This window comes from Mus musculus, chromosome 8 (genome assembly GCF_000001635.26).
Source record: "Mus musculus strain C57BL/6J chromosome 8, GRCm38.p6 C57BL/6J".
In the NCBI taxonomy this organism is placed as follows: domain Eukaryota; kingdom Metazoa; phylum Chordata; class Mammalia; order Rodentia; family Muridae; genus Mus; species Mus musculus.
This window is the reverse complement of record NC_000074.6, coordinates 106,097,768-106,119,264: the sequence shown is the minus strand read 5'-3', so window position 1 is coordinate 106,119,264 and position 21,497 is coordinate 106,097,768. Positions and strand designations below refer to the sequence as shown.

Sequence of the window (21,497 nt, the reverse complement as noted above, 5' to 3'; positions counted from 1 at the left end):
TCTACTACACTGCCCAGTATTGTTTTCTATTTTGCTTCCTGAGTAAGAGGAATTAAATTCTCCTTGACTTCCCACATTTTATTAGATAGTTTAATACTGGAATCCAGATAGTTTAGGTAATGGATGATTTTTTTGTTGTTGTTGTTCTTTTTTCCAGACAGGCTTTCTCTGTAAAGCCTTGACTGTCCTGGAATTTGGAGATCCACCTGCCTCTTGCCTCTGAGTGCTAGGATTAAAGGTGTGTGCCACCATAATATTTGCCAGGCATAATAGATGATTTTGAATTAAAAAGGTAATGTTTTTATTGGCTTTAAGAAGGTAAATTCAGTTTTAAATTATCACAGTAGATAAGAAAAGAAGTTCCTCTGACCTGTAAGAACTCTTCTGGGTCTTTATTGTACAACTTCAAACGTAAGAGTTCAACTTTTGCTGGGCAGTGGTGGCGCATGCCTTTAATCCCAGCACTTGGGAGGCAGAGGCAGCACTTGAGTTCAAGGCCAGCCTGGTCTACAGAGTGAGTTCCAGGACAGCCATGGCTACACAGAGAAACCCTGTCTTGAAAAACAAAAAAATCTTTTGAAGGACAGAATCTGTATGCAGCATCCTTAAACATTAATACTCCTATCTTAAGCAAACATAAGCTGAGCCAATTTGTAGTAATGTACTCTCACAAGGGAGTTAAAAACAAAACAAACTAAAAAACTCTGTCATGTAATTTTTTTTACTGCCCCAAGTTCTTTTTTCTTTTTAAGAGATCAATTAAAATCATACTTTCTGAGAGTGCTTGTTTAAAAAGTAAACCTCCAAAACAGACTTTAAGGTGTAGGTGAAATGTGTGACTTTGGATAAATCAACATATACATTAGAAATAAGTGTAGGAATAAGCAAAGAGGCCAGCAGACACTGAGGCCTTTTGGGATGGGGCTAAGTTGGTCATACTTCAAGATTGTGCTCTGTGGAAAGCAGCAGTCTTCCAAATAAACAAACAGCAGGCATAAGCGTGTATTGCTCTTATGGAAGACACAAATTTGAATCTCAGAATCTTATCAGGCTTGAAACTCTACCTCCAGAGACCTAATACCCTCTTCTAGGCTCCAAAGGCACCTGTACACACTCAAGTACAAATACCCACTCACACACTCACCCACACATAATTAAAAAATAAATCTTAAAAAATAAGAGTGATTTTCACTCACCTTCCCTACTTTAAAAAAAAAAAATCAAAGAGAACAGAATAACTCCTAACTCTTTGCAAGGCATTATCCAGTATCAAAATCAGACAGAGGCTCTAAGAGGACTGGGAGTATGACTCTGTGGTAGATAATTGCCTAGCATACACAAAGCCTTTGGATCCATTTACAGAGCTACAACACAAAACAAATCATAAGAAAACTACAGAATCTCTAATCTAAGCTGCATGAGATTCTGTCTCAAAAAAAAAAGAAAAGAAAAAGAAAAAAGAAAAAAAAAGGTTAATATGGGGCTAGAGAGACAGCTTCTGCAGTAAAGAGCAGTTGTTACTCTTGCAGAGGAACATCTGTAAACTCTAAGTTGAAGGAGTCTGAAACCCTCTTCTGATCTCCACCAGCAACAACAGGAAACAATTCAGCACAGCTTTCTCCATCCAGACTGTTCCTACTGAGATTAGCTAACCCATCTTGTTAATTTAGCTACGTACAAGAATTCTGCCTGTTCAACAGTATATAAAAAACATGCTGAGTTTCTGGAGTACTAAGGTTTCTTTATCAGAGAGCCCAAGTCCACCCAACCTCAGCTTCCCTGTGTGTTCATGTCTGCCATTTCTTCATTCCTCTACTGCCCCAGTCAGGTCAAGTCCCTAGAGTTGTGCAAGGACCCAGTAAGGTACCCGGATGGGGTCCTGATCAGAGCCGCGAACATGGACACACGACTACAGGGAACTCTTATTGGCCACACAAAAGAATGCTGTTGTAAGAAGCATGCTTACACGGGTAACTAAATAAATAGAGGGAAGAAATAAGGATAAAGGAACAAATAATACAGGCAGGGGAACACATTTCAGTTAGGCATAAAACACTGGGACAAGTAGAATATAAAGACAGGCAATGATTCTACCTAGCAGAATCTGGAGCTAGGTAGTTACATGTTGGTACAATGGAAGATTTTGTTAAACCTCAGAAGTAGAATGGAAGCACTGTAGCTTCATCAATTCCTAGACTATGTTCAAGAGACATGTCCTTGGTTTCCGGAAGAAAAAAGAGTGTTTGGCTACTTCAGAAAAAACTGGGAGGGGTTGAGGAGTAACAGAATGTTCCCATTCTTGCTCTGGGTTTAGCTGCTTTACATTAAGGAGAAAACAAACAAATAAACAAAAACAAAACAAAAAACCAAGCAGCACTGCAGGCTACAAACACGCAATGGTGGAGCTGTGGGTGGACCGCAGGCAGCTATGTGGGCCTTTAAGTGACCTCAATCTCACGAGCCCGGAGGTGGCCTCAGCTTAACAGTGGCTGGTGTGCATTGGAGGGCAGGAAGGTAGCCAAAAGCAGGGAGAGGGAAGGCACAGGGGGAAGAGCCATGTAGCAAACGGGAAAAAAATCTTGATGGCTTTAAATGCTACCTGTTTTGTGTCTGGTATCTATGCAAGGTAGGAGAGGGGTCGACTGATCCTATGCCTTTTCATCCAGTGACTTAGTTACATCCTCTCGAACCTGTTTATAACGAGTCCCTCTGTTTCTGAAGGTTTTGCTCAAGCCTCCCGAGGTGCCAAGGAGTTCAGTTCAACTATCTGGGACTACATTACTACAACCCTGAAAATGAGATAACCGAGAATTAGTTGGGATTTACCTAATGCGTACTTGGATTCACTGTAATGTTAGCATAGGTGAGGCCAATTATGTTGGCATGTCCTAGAAAAGGAAAAGGCTTATTATCAGATTGGTTTCTCCTGTTAATACTGCAAAAGTTATCCTTAACAATTTTGATACCTCAATTCCTTACACTTGTTAAAATATTCTTTTGGGTTTTTTTGGGGGGGGAGGGAAGTGTAACTCATAACAGGCTGAAGAATAAGTTACTGTTGAATGCTCAGGTGTAAATGCGGTATCTTTTTGAGATTTTGTTTGTGTATGAGTGTTTGCCTGAATGTCTGTGCATCCCATGCATGCAGTACTCCAGGAGCCCAGAAGAGGGCATCAGAGATCTTCTCCACCTGGAGTTAAACAGGTGGCTGTCAGCAATCATGTGGGTATTGAACCTGGGTTCTCTGGAAGTGCTTTTATCCTCTGAATAATCTCTCCAGCTCTCTAAGTGAGGTATGTATACCATCCCTTCGAGGACACAGGGAATATTACCAAGGCATAAGGATAAAAGAGCCGGCTCCCCAAACAAAACTTTTACCCTAGTAATAATCCATCTTCCAGCCAGGTGGTGCTGGTGCCTTTTATCCTAGCACTTGGGAGGTAAAGGCAAGAGGATCTTGGTGAGTTCGAGGCTAGCCTGGTCTACAGAGTGTGGTCCAGGACAGCCAGGGCTACACAGAGAAACCCTTTCTTTCTCCAGGGCTGGAGAGATGGCTCAGAGGTTAACAGTACTGACTGCTCTTTTAGAGGTCCTGAGTTTAATTCCCAGCAACTGCATGGTGGCTCACAACCATTTGTTTTTTTTTTTTTTTTTTTTTAATCATTTTTTTTTTATTTATTTATTTATTATATGTAAGTACACTGTAGCTGTCTTCAGACACTCCAGAAGAGGGCATCAGATCTCATTACGGGTGGTTGTGAGCCACCATGTGGTTGCTGGGATTTGAACTTTGGACCTTCGGAAGAGCAGTCGGGTGCTCTTACCCACTGAGCCATCTCACCAGCCCCTCACAACCATTTGTAATGGAATCTGATACCTTTTTCTGGTGTGCATAAAAACAGGGCACTTGTGTACATGAAATAAATAAATAAATCTAAACAACCACAACAAATTAAAAAAAAACCCATCTAAGTACCTTGAAAAGAGGATACAAATTATAAAATAGAATAGCATCTTTAAGAAAGTGACTTTTCTATCTTTCCCAGAGCAGACTTTACAAACCTATTGTTATATTTACAGAATCCAGAATATGCCAAGAAATTAATTACAGCTGTTCTAGAAACGACTTAACACATGCAAGAGTATTTACAGCCGGGCGTGGTGGTGCACGCCTTTAATCCCAGCACTCGGGAGGCAGAGGCAGGCGGATTTCTGAGTTCGAGGCCAGCCTGGTCTACAAAGTGTGTTCCAGGACAGCCAGGGCTATAAAGAGAAACCCTGTCTCGAAAAACCAAAAAAAAAACAAAAAAAAGAGTATTTACAAACTTAAACTCAAACTCTGGTCATAATATTTGTAGTCACAGAACACTGTAAGTATGCTTACCTCTCTGATCAATGTCTATACCAATAAGCCTAATAATTCACACTTCAAATCTTGTTAGAAATAAAGGTACCAACTGGGGCTGCAGAGATGGCTGTGTGGTTGATAGCACTACATACTTTTCAGAGGACTGGGGTTCATTTCCGAGGACACACACGGCAGCTCACAGCTGTCTGTAGCTTTAGTTGCAAGGAATGTGAGGGTCTCAGGAACACATTGTGGTACACAAACACACATGCAGACAAAACAATGCACACACACACACATTTTTGGGTTTGTTTTGCTTTTTTGAGACAGAGTCTCAATACATAGCTCTGGTGTCCTAGAACATACTATGTAACTTCAGAGATCTGCCTGCCTCTGCCTCTCCAGCACTGGGATTAAAAATGTTTATACCAGCCGGGCGTGGTGGCGCATGCCTTTAATCCCAGCACTGGGGAGGCAGAGGCAGGCGGATTTCTGAGTTCGAGGCCAGCCTGGTCTACAAAGTGTGTTCCAGGACAGCCAGGGCTACACAGAGAAACCCTGTCTCGAAAAACCAAAAAAAAAAAAAAAAAAAAAAATGTTTATACCACCATATGCAGCATTTTTTTTATAAGGCTACAACTACATTGTTTTTCTGGAGATATATACTCACTTGATATAACATCAAATATTTCTTCACTGGATCTAGAAATTAATTTTGCTTTTTTTGTTTTTGTTTTGTTTTTCGAGACAGGGTTTCTCTGTGTAGCCCTGGCTGTCCTGGAACTCACTCTGTAGACCAGGCTGGCCTCAAACTCAGAAATCCGCCTGCCTCTGCCTCCCCAGTGCCGGGATTAAAGGCGTACGCCACCACGCCCGGCTCTAATTTTGCTTTCTTTTTCTTCTTCTTTTCTCCTTACTTGCTTGCTTCCTTCCTTTCTTCCTTTTAGACAAGGTCTCTTTATTTTATAGCCCTGGCTGTCCTACAACTCACTATGTAATAAACCAGGCTGGCAGCGGTCCATCTCCCTCTTCCTCCCAAATGCTGGGATTAAAGGCATATACCACCACACCTAGCTGAAACTAATTTTTCTTACTGCATATCCCAGGGTGGTTCTGAACCCTTTGCTATATATTCCCAGTCTACACAGCATTCTTTATTAGTTCTTTCAACCTTTAAAAGTCTTCATCATAAATATGTTTGAAGGCTGATGATTCATGTATGTAGCCAAAAGAGGTCCTAGCATTTCGGTTAAAGGAACAATTCAATACTACCTACCTTCCTATAACCCCTAGTAATTATATATATCATTGATGGATAATAAATGGAGTAATTATGTATATCATTGATGATATCCTCACCCTATTGGTTACATATGACTTCCTTTATTATTTAAATATTAATTGGATAAACACTATTAAATATTAAATATAAATTGAATGAATATTAAATAAAATTATTAAATAAATATTAAATAATTATCTAGGGCCAGCAAGATGGCTTAGAAGGTACTGGCCACCAAACTTGGTTACTGAGTTTGATTCCTGAAACCTCTATGGTTGAAAGAGAACTGACTTCTATAAGTTGTTCTCTGACCTCTACAATCATTCCCAGGGTCTCTCCTGTCCATACACACAAGTATATAAAAATATAATAAAATATTTATATAAATATAATAAACACCAGCGAAACCACTATCCAATAAATGCATGCACTAAACACTGCCATATTATCTCTCTACTCATCCTCCATAATAGTCTTCTACACCCCTGACAAGTAGCCATGTGAATCTTGTGTTTATTAATTCTTTACTTTTAAAAGACATTCGTTAACCCAGGCATTGTAGCAGACATCTATAATTTCAGCATTTGAAATGCCAGAGGTAGGACAGTTATGAATAGATAATCCTGGGCTATAAGCATCACTTTTTTTTTAAAAGATTTATTTATTTATTTAATGTATGTGAGTGCACTGTTGTGCTCTTCAGATACACCAGAAGAGGGCATTGTATCCCAATACAGATAGTTGTGGGCCAACATGTGGTTGCTGGGAATTGAACTAAGGACCTCTGGAAGAGCAGTCAGTGCTCTTAACTGCTGAGCCATCCCTCCAGCCCCCTATAAGCAACACTTATATAGAGAGCTGAAGCAGCTGAGTGGTATCTAGAGCGTTAACTGTCAATCAGCACCTGCCCTACATTCAGGGTCAGCATGCTGTTGCACAGAGCCAGCAAGTGGCAGTGGCAGTGACAGTCTCACCACAGCAGCTGTTTGAACTACATTAAATGTGCAGCCTCTTCTCTGAAGGAAGAGCTGCAGCTGTGCTGTTAGTCTAAGAACAAAGGAAGACAATGGGAGGAAAAATTAGAGGACAATTTTAACAGAATTTAGTTAGTTCAATCACAAACTAAAGCAAAGAACCACTAGTCTAGTTATCTAGTTTTACAATACCACAGAGGAATTTTAATCCAGTAACATGGCTGCTCTGGCAAAGGACCACACATCTTTAATCCCTCTGGCTGGAATACAAACATGCCCTTAGTGCACACCTTTAATTCCAAACAATGAAAGTAAGGTTAGTATGCAGAAGGAAGCAGTGGTGTTTGAAGGTGACTTCTCTAGTTGGAGGGCAGTTCTGTAAGTTCAGTCACTTAAGGCTGGTGCTCTGCACTGTGCAGTGGAGTGGAGTGGAGTGGAGTGGAGTGGAGTGGAGTGCAGTGGAGTGGAGTGGAGTGGAGTGGAGTGGAGTGGAGTGGAGTGGAGCGTGTTTTTGAGTTCAGTTCAGTTGGTGCAGACGAAGCAGTTTTACAGAGAATGAGGAGCCAGAAGATTAGATAGGTTTCTAGAGTTAAGTTTGAGGTCAAGCAGAACAATTCAGTCAGAAAGCTGGGAGAAACTAGTTTGAACCAGCTGGTCAGACATCAGAACGAGCTAGAAAGGGTGAGCTTATTCAGCAGTAAACCTCCAAGACAATAATTACTTCAGATGAGTAAAAGATACTTTTACACAATAAAATAATCTCAATTTAAAAGTTTAAAACATAACCGAGTATTTCTATATGTTATAAAAATCATGTTTTAATATATATCAATTGGTCCAAAATCTAAAGCATAATGCAGTATAACATACAGGTTTTTTTTTTCTCCCCAAGTATTTTTTTTCCCCAAGACAGGGTTTCTCTGTGCAGCCCTGACTATCCTGGAACTCACACTGTAGACCAGTCTGGCCTTAAAATCATAGAAAGACTCAAGAAAAAATTCTCTCCTGAGCAGACAAATGGGCCAGGTGTAAAAGTACACACCTTTCATCTTACCTAGTTCTTGGGATGCAAAGGCAGGTGCCTCTCTACAAGGCCAGCACTCTTTATAGAGTGAAATCCTGTCTTAAAAAAACAACAGAAGGACAGCCAGGGCTACACAGAGAAACCCTGTCTCGAAAAAAAAAAAACCCCAAAAAACAGAACAACAACAACAACAAAAGAATTTAAAAGCCAGGTGTGGTGGTGCACGCCTTTAATCCCAGCACTCAGGAGTCAGAGGCAGGCGGATTTCTAAGTTCCAGGACCGCCAGAGCTATACAGAGAAACCCTGTCTCGAAAAACCAAAAAAACAAACAAACAAACAAAAACAAAACAAAAAACAAAACAAAAAAACCCAGAAATTCACAGAAAATTCAAACAAGAAGTCAAGTTACAAATGGCTGGAAATTTGGCTCTACAGTAACACACTAGCCTAGAATATGCATCTGAAAAGAAATTCACTGGAAGAGTGAACAGCTCAGTATCTGCGGTGCCCAGAGTACTGTTGACTTCCCCCCAGTTATAGCTCGACACCAATCAACTCTCCAATGCATGGCAATGAAAAATTCAATAGCCAGTCTGTCTTCTATGATGCTTCAATCTGGGAATGTTTTGTTAGTTTTTTAGATTGTGGGTCCCCCCCACCGCCCCCACCCCCGAGACAGGGTTTCTCTGTCTAGCCCTGGCTGTCCTGGAACTCACTTTGTAGACTAGGCCGGCCTCGAACTCAGAAATCTGCCTGCCTCTGCCTCCGGAGTGCTGGGATTAAAGGTGTGCTTCACCATGCCCGGCTCTATGGATACCTTTAACAAAGAGCTCTTATCATCCACATCACACTGAGCTGCAGCTATAGTGGTACAAGAGCTAAGTCTAGAATAAACAAATCTGAATCTAGCCTGTGCTCTACTGCAATAACTATGACTAGTGTGACACTGTAGGCAGACCACCTGCTCATAAGTAGCAGAAATGTTAAGAACTGAATCAGATAACCGGAAATAGACAATAGAAAGATGCTACTTTGAATTGCTCTAGTTTACATATACATTTTATGTTTACAACACAGACCTGGGATATCTCCCTTGTGTCTTTGAAAACTATCCTCTAATGTACCATTTGTTCCCTTGCCAAAGTTACATTATGTGAGTTGCCCATTGATTCGAATTTATTAAAAACATACATTCATCTTCAAATACCACTGACTTATGGAAGCCTTGTGAAGTCATTCCTATGAATCTGTCATACATATCTCTACTAACCTTCTAGTAGTATGTGGATCTTTTATACTTTGGTTAGAGTAATTCTGACTGCCTGTAATCAGGTATTAGGTGTGAATAGCAGGCCCCAAAAACTTACAGGTTACATATTGCTTTCTTTGCCCTTTGTTCTAAGGACTTTACGTTTAAATGGTTTTTGTTTTTTGTTTTTTGTTTTTTGAGTTTTTTGAGACAGGGATTCTCTGTATAGCTCTGGCTGTCCTGGAACTCAGAAATCCACCTGCCTCTGACTCCTGAGTGCTGGGATTAAAGGCGTGCACCACCACACCCGGCACTTTTTGTTGTTTTTATTTTACATATATGAGCACTTTGCTTGTGTGTATGTCTGCGCACCACATACAGTACCTACAACCCTGTCTCAAAAAACCAAAAAAACAAAAGAAGACACTGGATCCTCTGGGAATGTAGTTACAGGCTATGAACTGTCAGGTGGGTATGTAGAGAGATTCTTTTGTGTACTGTATGGAAACATCATCTGCCAATAAAAAGCTGATTGGCCAAGAAGCTGAGGTAGGGAATAGGAGGTGAGAGTTCCCATAGGGAGAAAGGTACTCTGGGATAGAGTGAGATGTATGAAACTGAGAATTTGTAACCAGCCATGTGGCAGGCTTAGACTAGAATACATGGGTTAATCAAGTTATAAGCTAGTTGGAGAGACAACACTTCAGTCCTATGACCTGATATTTAATGACAGTTTCTCCATTATGGAATGGATCTAGTGTAGCTACAAACCTGTAACAGGAGACAAGCTAGGTCTAGGTCAGTTCCTGATCTAGATAGCTGGTTTAGAATTATTTTCCTAAGACAGATTAATATAGAATTAGAAAGAAAACTAAAAATCTATATCTAGCTCTGGAATCTTTAGGATTTTCACTAGATGATGGCTACAGATAACTATATAATGTGTTACACGTAACATATGTGGTGGTTCACTTTTATCTTTCCAGCATTAGGAGGCTGAGGGAGAAAGATCACCATACAGTTGAGGTCAGCCTGAGCTGACACTGAGCTCCAGTTCTGCAAGTCCTAGGGTTCAATCTCTAATACTATCTGGGTCTGGAGGTACATACCTGTCATCTTAACACTTGGGAGAATCAGAAATTTAAGGTCACTCTCCACTATACAGTAAGTTCAAGGCCAGCCTAACTCAAAATACATAAACACACACATTCACAAGGTAGGGTAAGTAGGGCGAGGTGGGGAGGAGCTGGGACTTACCATCATCTAAGGTGATATCCTGTAGACCAATGGTTGCAAAGTTAGGTTCTTGATCTTCAGGTTCAGGTTTAATGCTCACAGTTGCACCACCAGGCGGAAATGACGCTGGGTCACACAAACTGTGACATACTAAGGATGAAGGAACAGAAAGGCCTCCTTGGCCTGTACTTTGTGCTTGAGTTGAGTGCTGTCCAGAATGCATTCTGGTAGTTGGAGATGGTGATGAGGCAGTTCCTGAGCTAGGAGATTGATAAGGCATAGGCTGCAGCTGAGGGGATGATGGCCCAGAAATCGGTGAACTAGCCAGAGGATGAGAGGCTGCTGGGGAAGCTGCTGTAGCAGATCCTGGGTGTGAAGGACAATATGTAATAGGCTGTAAATGAGAAGAAGGCTGACCTGTGATCTGGTCTGCCACTGGAGAAGAAAGAGCTGTTTGTCCTGCATTTGAACAATGGTATCCCATTGACTGCAGATGAGGTGGGGTTTGCACAGAATGAGGTGAATGTGCTAAGAGATGTCCTGTCGCATCTGAATTTGAAGAATGAAATGGTATTGGTGACAGTGGTTGACAGCCAAGATTTACTAAACTAGAAAGAGCTGCATCTTGCTGAAACAAAACTGGGTCAAATTCTTGACTAGAGGCAGGATTCACAGGAAGACAGGTTGGACCGTTATACATACTAGTTTGTATAGACTGATAGGAAGACCCTATAGGAGATGTTGGTGTAACTTGGAAAGGCTGGTGCATGACTGAAGATGTTGCTATGTGCTGCTCTTTACCAGCACCTTCATCCCTACACTGCAACTGTGGCAAATGGGTGGAGGCTACCATAGATGTATATGCTGGCTGCACTTGACAAAGCAGGCTTCCCGGTGCTGACATCGCACGGTCATGGGGGTGCCCTGTCTCTGAGGAGGGCCTCTGGGCCTGGGCAGAATGAGGCACAGGCAAAGATGGAACTGAAGGCAAATCTGTGTCTTCTCTTTGTTCTTGCTTCATCAAAACTGAAAAGTAAAGGGTTAAAGCAAGCATTATTATATAGCTTACAAGATGATTATGACAACGTAATTCTATAATTCTAGGGTTTGGAACCATAACACGATGGGGATGAACTCAATGTCTTTAGAGAAGGAAGTTCATGTAAAATGTTTTATTTGTTATATGTATATATAGTTCTAGAAGCTCATAAACCAGCTAGTCTGACATAAGCAGTGCTCAAAAACTAAACAGAGACTCTCTCTTTTTTTATTTTTTTTTGTTTTTTGAGACAGGGTTTCTCTGTCTAGCCCTGGATGTCCTGGAACTCACTTTGTAGACCAGGCTGGCCTCGAACTCAGAAATCTGCCTGCCTCTGCCTCCCAAGAGACCCTCTCTTAAACAAGATGGAAGGCAAGGCCTGACACCTGAGACCTGAGGTTGTCCTCCGACCTCCAAATTTGGGAAACAGCAAGCACAGTGCTTATCACTCAGAAATTAATTTTTGGATGTGCACATATACATGAGAAAAGCTTAAAACATAATTTAAAAAGAGATGAACAGCCGGGTAGTAGTGGCACATGCCTTTAATCCAAGTGCTTGGGAGACAAAGGCAGGCAGATCTCTGTGAGTTCAAGGCCAGCCTGGTCTACAGAGGGAGTCCAGGACAGCCAAGATTTCAGAGAAACCCTGTCTTAAAAAAAGAAAAAAAGAAAAAAAAAAAAAAAAAAAAAAAAAAAGAGGATGATTGCTAAATAAAAAATAACAAGAAAACACACCAAAAATAATCCTATGACCTATAAGGCACTGAATCTAGGACTCTCAATCTGAAACATACCTCTCATGTGATAGGTCTGATCCTCTACCACTGTGTGACTATCAAGAGAAAAACTGAAAACCACATGAGGTAGCACACACCTGTAATCCCAGTACTCAGTAGAACAAAGATAGAGAACAGCCTGGGCTATCCAGTCCCTGTCTAAAGAAAAACAAAACAACAACAAAACAAAAAACAGAAAAAAAAATGTAAAAATGAAAAACTACCAAAATCTATAAGAAACCAACAAACACTGCAATACACAAAACCAATATACATGGCCAGGCTCAGTGACACTTGCCTTTAATCCCAGCACTCAAAGGGCAGAGGCACATGGATCTCTGATTTCCAAGTTAGACCCTATCTTAAAGGAAGAAAACAGGACAGGCTAGGAAATGAAATAGGGGGAGGGGGGAGAAGAGAGAAGGCAGGCAGGATGGCTGACTACTCTCATCCCTTAACTCGGCTAAGTGGAGAGCTTGGCTATGTAACTGGCTGCTTACTGTGAACTAAAAAGGAGACAAAGGAGCTGAATGTGGTGGTACATTCCTGTAACCCCAGGATTTATAAAGTAAAGAGGAGAATCTGGAAATTTAAGGTCATACTGTGCTACACAGCAAGTTCAAGGCTAAGGCTTGGTGGTAGTTCTAGGCCAATCCAATGTTGTTCTCCATCCTGGGTCTCTAGTGATTTTCATTTTGATACATAATGCCAATAAATTATATCTTTATAGTATCCTCCTAATTCATGAGATGGAATCAAAGCAGCATAGCCTCTCCTGTTTGCTTTTGCCCTTTAATTACTACCACTATTAGGAAGTAATCAATACCTCTAATTTGCTGATCATAGTGCTTATTTTTTGCAATCACAGAAGCATTCTTCCTTATTCAGGACAGAGATGAGTTTCATCACAACAGTACTTTAACTTCTGAGTGCAGCAACAGAAAGTTACACAACCGGGCATGGTGGTGCATGCCTTTAATCTCAACACTCAGGAAGCAGAAGCAGAGACAGGCAGATCTTCAGGAGTTCCAAGCCAGTCAATGAGACTGTCTCAAAACAAAAACAAAAACAAAAACCAAACAACAGCCAAAACAAACTAACAAAAAAACCAAACCAACAACAACAACAAACAGAAACAACAACAACAAACCCCACAACCTTAAAGTAAATACAACCAGGAGAGCTAGGCCCTACAAATTCATGAGTATGGGACTCAGAGTTGTTATCCTCTTCGGTCTACCCAAACCACAGTGTGCTAGAGCCATGGTCTCATTACACAGGCCAGGAGAAACAATCACGATATTCTTCTCTGTCTTACTTCCTGAGTATTGTGATTACATAAATGTACCATTATGCCTGACTTCAACCTCTATATTTTAAAATCTTATTCCTTTTCACCTTCTTTATGTAGCCCTGGCTGTCCTGGAACTCACTATGTAGACCAGGTTGGCCTCAATTTAAGATATCTGCCTACCTCTACTAGGCAGAAATTTGATATTCTTTATTATTTTTTATTATCTATACATACATAAATATATATACACACACACACACCACCACCAACAACAACAAAAATCAGCCAACCAAATACCACCAATTAAAAACCACAACCTAAAAGTAAACAGGCTATATCCCAAGACCTGAATATGATGTCTCCTCCCTGTTAACACATTGTGTCTTCTAGGTCTCATAAAATTCCATGACACCATTAACCACAGAGCTATGTATGACTAAGATTTGAAAACAAGTCAGGCATGGGGGTGTATGCCTTATAGGAGGCAGAAGCAAGAAGATCTCTGTGAGCTCAATGCCAGCCTTGTCTACTGAGTTCCAGGACAGCTGGAATTACACAGAGGAATCCTGTTTCAAACAAACAAACAAACAAACAACAAAAAGAACTGAAAATATAAAGTCTTTACAGACTATAAATGAAATATATGACAAATGAGTAACCCTTAATAATCACCAGTATTACATGGTAGCATATACCTATTATTTTAGCACTGAGGAAGCTGAGATGGAGGATCACCAAGAGTTTTAGGTCAGTCTGAACTACAGAGTGAATCCCAGGCCAGCTACAGAGTGAGCCCTTCCCCGTCTCAAAATGAAAAGACAAAACAAAACAAAAACTACTTCTAAATCAACAATCAAATAAAATGCCAACTCTTTTCTTAATATAAAAGGTAAAAGTTTTTGCAAGAGGGTCTGGAAAGCACAGGTTGCTCTTGCAGAGAAATTGAGGTTCAATTCCCAACACTCACATGGGACTTCAACTCTCTATAACTCCAGTTACAGGGGATCTGAAGCCCTCTTCTGGCCTCCACCAACACCAGTATGCAAGAGGTACACAGACATTCAAGCAGCCAAAACACCCGTACATATAAGATAAAATTTTAAATTAAATTTTTAAAGTTTCTTCTTGCAGACAAAGGTTCGTTACTACATCATCATCATCATCATCATCATCATCATCATCATCATCATCATCACATCTGCCTTGGTGACAAGCCCAGTGCCCACCACAGAGAAGACCTGTATAAATATTTGTTCTTTAAGTACTTAACCAGTAGTATATATTACTAAATACAATACTTAGGTCATAATAAAAAAAAAACTGGAAAATTTAATAGCAAAAAGAGGTCTGTTTTGGTTAGTGGGTAACTCTTTTTAAAAAAAAACAAAACATTTTTTAAAAAAGACTTATTTATTATTATATCCAAGTACACTGCAGCTGTCTTCAGATGCACCAGAAAAGGGTATCAGATCTCATTACAGATGGTCATGAGCCACCATGTGGTTGCTGGGATTTGAACTCAGGACCTTCGGAAGAGCAGTCAGTGCTCTTAACCACTGAGCCATCTCTCCAGCCCCAGTGGGTAACTCTTGACGTTGACTTTATACCCTCCATAGCTCATAGGCCGGTACAATTGTGACTTGTCAAACGAAATGCAACAAAAGCTAGGGAATGGTGGTACACACCTTTACAGCCAGCACTTGGGAGGCAGAGGCAGGTAGATCTCTGAGTCCCAGGACAGCCTGGTCTACAGAGCAAGCTCTAGGACAGCTAAGGCTACACAGAGAACAACAAAACAACAAAATAATATGTTGGCATTACATGAAACATTTAATACAAGGTTCTTATTATAAAAGAAAACTCTTAAAATCATCACAACTTCTTGTACCTGGTGTGTAAGTAAAACGTTGAGACTGGCTTTTTTTCCTCTTGCCATTGCAAAGATAAAAGTGCACCTGCACGGCAGATGTAACTGCTGGGTTATGATAGGGAGGAACTTCAAGGACAATGTGAGCCTGAGGAACAAGGAAAGGAAGACTGTGTTATACTAAGAACTAAAAATGAAATGCACCTGCCAAACTCAAAGCAATTCATGAAACTCTTAATGCAAGTGTTTCCCCATCACAGAAAATTATGCATGTAAAGTTGTCAAATAAGTCATTTGGAGATTTATTTACACGAATATTTTGTTGACAAAGATGAAATCTTTAATGATTAAAGAAACTGATTTTTACCTACCCATTGTGCTTCTAGTGAGAGCAAAAATAAAGAGACTTTAGGCATAGTGATGCGTATTTGTAGCCACAGTACTCAGGAGGTAGAAATAGATAGATAAATTCAAGGCCAGCCTGAGCTACATTGTATACCTTTTAAAATAAAGTCTTATTATATACTATGTATGTACTGAAATACATGGCTCTACTGAACACTCATGTTAATGTGTGTGTGTGTGTACACTTTTTTTCCCCATTTATTTTACGTATGAGTACACTGTCTTCAGGACACACCAGAAGAAGGCATCAGATCCCATTACACATGTTTGTAAGCTACCATATGGTTGCTGGGAATTGAACTCCAGACCTCTGGAAGTGCAGTCAGTGCTCTTACCAGCTAAGCCATCTCTCCTCTCTCCAGCCCCTACTATAAATACCTTAGCAGGAGGCCTACTTGAATATATGATCATGATTAACACTTCGCAAGTTGTATTATATATAGTTTTTTTTCAATTTAAATAAGCATTTGCCTACAAGTATGTTTGTGCACCACATGTGTGCAGTACCCAAGGTCAGTAGATGTTGTATCCTCTGGAACTGGGGTTAAGAGAAGGTTAGCCACCTCATGAGTACTGGGGGCCAAACTCAAGTCCTCTAAAACAGCAACAAGTGCTCTTAACTGCTAACCCATATCTCCAGCCTCTAGTTTAGATTTCTTAGCATTAGTTTTATATTCAAAACATCTAAGTCAGAAGTATATAAAACCTATACGCACAAAGTGAAAGTCTTTATCCAAAATCAAATCTAATCAATCTGACTGTTCCAAGTCTTTAGGAAGTATTTTGGAAAGTGCTATTTACTAGTCTAGAGAAAACTGTTGTCTATTCCAGTCAAGATGCAAGACCACAGGTTCTTCTAGTAAGGATTCTGGAAAGCTTAATGGCTTAATGAGTAGCTCTGGTGTTAGGAAGTGTATTTAATGACAAATTAAATACAAATTAGGGGCTTGTCCCACTACAAGCAAAGTTGATATTTATTGAGAAAAGGGTTGTGCCTACTCAAAAAGAAGTACATTACTATCCTAATTAGGATTAATATTGCTGTGTTAAAAAACCATGACAAAAACCAAACAAACAAACAAAACCCCCACGATGACAAAAGCAACTCAGGAAAGAAATGATTTATTTGGATTATACTTTTGTATTACCATCATCATGAAGGAAGTCAGAACAGAAACTCAAAAGGGGCAGGAGGGGCTGGTGAGATGGCTCAGTGGGTAAAAGCACCCGACTGCTCTCCAAAGACCAAAATCCCAGCAACCACATGGTGGCTCACAACCATCCGTAATGAGATCTGACTCCCTCTTCTGGAGTGTCTGAAGACAACTACAGTGTACTTACATATAATAAAGATAAAGAAATATTAAAAAAAAAAGGGGGGGGGGCAGGAGCCAATGCAGAGGACACTGACAGGTGCTGCTTACGATAGCCCCACCCACAATGAGCAGGACTCTCCCACATCAATCACTAAGAAAATGTCCTACAGACTTGCTCACAGCCTGTAGCATTCTATACTCTTAATTGAGGCTACAATTTATATATATGTATATAAATAAATATATATATATGTATATGTACATATGTGTGTGTGTGTGTGTGTGTATACACATACATATAATGTTCTCATTTTCTTAATTGAAGTGCCCTCTTGTATCAAGCTCTTGTATCAAGTTGACATAAAACTAGACAGCATAGTTGCTTTGGGGGCCTAGGAGGAACATACTAGTTTTAGACTTGTTATTTAGCCTCAGATGGCCTCAGACCTACCTTCTCCATCTTCTGCCCCTTGAGTGCAGTAGTTACAAGCTACCATACTATACACATTCTTTGCTTTTTTGAGACAAAGTCTCACTATGTAGCCTTGGCTGGCCTAGACTTCCCCATGAAGAACAAGCTGGCCTCTAAATCAGAGATTCTGCTGCTTCTATTGGGATTAAAGGTGTGGGGCACCATTCTCAGCATAGTGACATTTTTATTATGAAAGTTCTTCCATTTCTAATTTTTCATTTTCAATTTTTTTCTTTTTCCACACAGAAGAGAAGATATATATTGTTTATTTTCTTCAAGACAGGGTAGCCCTCGCTATTCTGGAACTCACTGTATACACCAGGCTGGCCTTAAACTCAGAGATTAGGTCTGCCTCTGCCTCCAGGGTGCTGAGATTAAAGGCATGCCCCACCATGGCCTGGTTTGTTTATTTATTTTTTTAAACTTTAATATGAATACCAGAAAAGTATCACACTTCCAAAGTAATAGAAACTCTAATTTATTTTTCTTTTTCTCATTATTCTTTCCCATACTATAAAACTACATTATTCAATTTTCTACTAAGTTTCTTCAATACTTCCTTCAACACTAGGAAGATAGTCTCACTATCAAGACTAGACTGGCCTCCTTCAACTCACAGGCAAGCACCTGCCTCTGCCTCCCATGTTCTGGGATTAAAGGCATATGTCACCATGTCTGTCCTTAAATACTACTTTTTTAATAAAATATTTCTTTAAGAATTATATATTTTTAAGATTTTATGTGAAAAACTGTTTGCCTGTACATATGTATTATGTACCACACGTGTGTGCCTGATTTCTGAGAAGATCAGAAATAGAGATTGGATGTCCCAGAACTGCAGTTACAGATGGTTGTGAACCATCATGTGATCACTAAGAACTGAACCCTGGTCCTCTGCAAAAGGAACAAGTGTTCTTAACCACTGAGCCATTTCTCCAGCCCCTTTTTAAATACTTCTAACTAATTAAATAATTAAGGTAAATTTCTTACCCCTTGACATTTTTCTCTGATTATTTTTCCTTCAGCCTCCCAATGAGGTCTTCCATCTATTAAAAGAAAAAATTTACAGTTAAAAGCAATTTAAGTTTGAAAACAGAAAATCTAATCTATGTAGTATCACAAAATATTGGCAGAGGGAATTTTTTTCTCACAAGAGTCCCAACTAACAAAAAAAGAAAATGTAGTATTAAAAAATAATGAGAAGGGCTGGAGAGATGGCTCAGTGGTTAAGAGCACTGACTGCTCTTCCGAAGGTCCCGAGTTCAAATCTCAGCAATCACATGGTGGCTCAACCATCCCTAATGAAATCTGATGCTCTCTTCTAGAATGTCTGAAGACAGCTACAGTGTACTTACATATATAAAATCTAAAATAATAATAATAATAATAATAATAATAATAATAAAGAAAGAACAACATTAGGGGGTCCAGGTTAACAGCTAGCTAGTGAGAAATTTTTCTCTCTCCTCTCCTCCCAAATTAGAAAATAATTAAAGAAAACAACTGACATTGATCTCTGGCCTCCAAAACATGCACAAAAACAAAACATATATACCTTCAAAACACACTTCAAACATGAAGAGAAAAACAATCTTAAATAAAACTAAAGAAAAGGGGCTCAATGTGGGGGCAGATGGCTGATATTCCAGCCTTGAAAGTAGAGGGCAGCGGGATCAGTTTAAGGGCTGAATTTAAGACCAAGTCAGCAGTGGTGGTGAAGGTGGTGGTGGGTGGGAGGCGCACCTTTAGTCCCAGCAGAAGCAAGGGTGATCTCTGAGTTCAAGGTCAGCTTAGTCTACAGAGTGAGTTCCATGACAACTAGGGCTACACAGAGAAATTCTGTCTTGAAAAACAAACCAAACTAACCAAACCAACTAACCAAAAGTATTTAGAACATACCTTGTTAATTTTATCTCTATGTAATTTAGTTAGGATATTCACAGAGTTGTACTAATTCTAGACCATTTTTATGGTCCCTGGTCACTTCTTGCATAACTGCAAAGCTCTAAATCTATTTCCTACTTCTATGATTTGCTTATTTTATGTATTCTGTTATGGCTTCTTTTAATGTCTCTAATATTTATCCACATTGCAACATACATTAGTAGTATTTCCCTTTTTTATACTAAATATTTCACTTATGCATGACGATGAGTTTTAGTTGTCAATCTGATACAACCTAGAATCATCTGAAGAGTCTACACAGGGACTCTCTGGACCAAGCTGGCCTGTGGCATGAGGTGAGGGACTGTCTTGACCTGTGGGTGTGATTTGATGCCTGAATCCCTGCCTTTACTTCCCACAGAGCTGAAACCTGGAACTATAAACCAAACTCCTTTTGTTACCTAAATGTCTGGGTATTTTATCAAAGCAAGAGAGAAGAAACTAGGGTACTGTGGACACAGCATATTGCTTTTGTCTGCTCATCAGTCAGTAAGGATTTTGTTCTTTCCTTTGGAGCTGTTATGAACAACGCTGCCATAGGCATCTGTGTCTCGGCCTCTGTGTGGACATATGTCCCAGGTTTCCTGAGTGAACATCATGTAGTAGAAATGCTGGGTGAATTACTTTTAATATGCCATTAAAGAGAATTTAACACATACATGTGAATTTAGTAACTGTAAGTTTTCAATAAAACCCAGTTGCTTACAGGATGCCTATAATTTTATGAAGACTATTTGGTGATTAATATAACTGAAATATCTACTTAATTTATTTCCTTCTTTAATCACTTATACTGAGTTAATTTGTATTTTATATTATTTACCTTGTCCTTTTTCAAGAAAAATTATTTTGGATTCTGGAAGAAAATTAGATCCAGTCACAATCATTTCGTGGCCTCCATTGACAGAGCAACTGTTGATACTGTACTTCTCAATATGAGGGAGTTCTTGAGCAGATCGCTGAGCTGTTTTTAGTAGTTAAGAAAAACAAAATATTATTTTAAAATATTTCACACATTCAAGATATGTCCATACTATAAAATAAACATTGGAATTAATTAATTTAGGCTTTTAAAAATCAAAACACTAGGGGGCTGGAGAGATGGCTCAGCGGTTAAGAGCACTGACTGCTCTTCCGAAGGTTCTGAGTTCAAATCCCAGCAACCACATGGTGGCTTACAACCATCTGTAATGGCATCTGACTCCCTCTCTCCTGGTGTGTCTGAAGACAGCTACAGTGTACTTATATATAAAATAAATAATAAATAAATCTTTAAAAAAATCAAAACATTGGTAATAATTCTTATTAAAAAAGCTAAAATGTTTAGAAACAGAGTTATATTGAGTTGAAATGAAATTATTTTAGAGTACAAATGCAAAAAAATCTGAAAAAGAGAAATTAATGTTTCTAACTAATGCATTGGCTCCCATACATTTACTTAATATTTTGTTTTTTTAATTTAACTCAAGTATATGCCATCCATAGAACTGTTACAATTTACAAATATAATTATAAAAATCAAGTCCAAAATATGTAATTAAACTATGATCAATTGAGACAAGACAAGCATCTAAGTAACTCCTACAGACCAAACAACTCTTTCTCATTACAACATTAGACTTCTTTTCTTTCTTTCTTTCTTTCTTTCTTTCTTTCTTTCTTTCTTTCTTTCTTTCTTTCTTTCTTTCTTTCTTTCTTTCTTTCTTTGTTTTTTGTTTTTTGAGACAGGGTTTCTCTGTCTAGCCCTGGCTGTCCTGGAACTCATTTTGTAGACCAGGCTGGCCTCGAACTCAGAAATCCGCCTGCCTCTGCCCCCCCCCCCCCGCGCCCCGCCCCCAGTGTTGGGATTAAAGGCGTGCGCCACCACGCCCGGCAACATGGACTTCTATGGAGGATAATTTTTAAAATAAATTAACTAAAACATAATGGGAGACATATTTTACTATTTAATTTCTAAAAGCAACAATGACTTTCTGCAATGACTATATTTTTCTACTTCCACAGGATTTCAGGAACATAATCCGATTCTCTTTTTTCTTTTTTCTGATTGATTGATTGGCATTTCAAGACAGGGTTTCTCTGCATAACACTGGGTGTCTTAGAACTGACTCTGTAGACCAGGCTGGCCTGGTTCCCAAATCCTGCCTCTGCTTCCCAAATCGTTGAACTAAAGGTGTATATCACGACACCTGGCTATAATGTGATTTCTAATGTACAGTATTACTTAAGTTTTTATTCCACCTTTTCCTGCTACTTTCTGTTCTTTAA

The 21,497-nt window shown here is 39.5% G+C and overlaps 1 protein-coding gene across 4 annotated transcripts in view; it reads right to left on the bottom strand.

The window, feature by feature from the left end:
* The window catches only part of Nfatc3 (nuclear factor of activated T cells, cytoplasmic, calcineurin dependent 3), a 71,720-nt gene that overhangs the window by 11,273 nt on the left and 38,950 nt on the right, over window positions 1-21,497 (bottom strand). For 3 of the 4 annotated variants that reach the window (NM_001368797.1, NM_001368796.1, NM_010901.3), the window contains exons 6-9: window positions 20,053-20,193; window positions 18,276-18,331; window positions 15,114-15,240; window positions 10,136-11,140 (exon numbers count right to left, since the gene is read on the bottom strand). In NM_001368797.1, the coding sequence (NP_001355726.1) occupies window positions 10,136-11,140; window positions 15,114-15,240; window positions 18,276-18,331; window positions 20,053-20,193 (1,329 nt within the window). Of the gene's footprint in view, window positions 1-10; window positions 2,790-10,135; window positions 11,141-15,113; window positions 15,241-18,275; window positions 18,332-20,052; window positions 20,194-21,497 lie in introns of those variants that run through there. The other variant, XM_006530754.4, reaches the window with a different exon arrangement.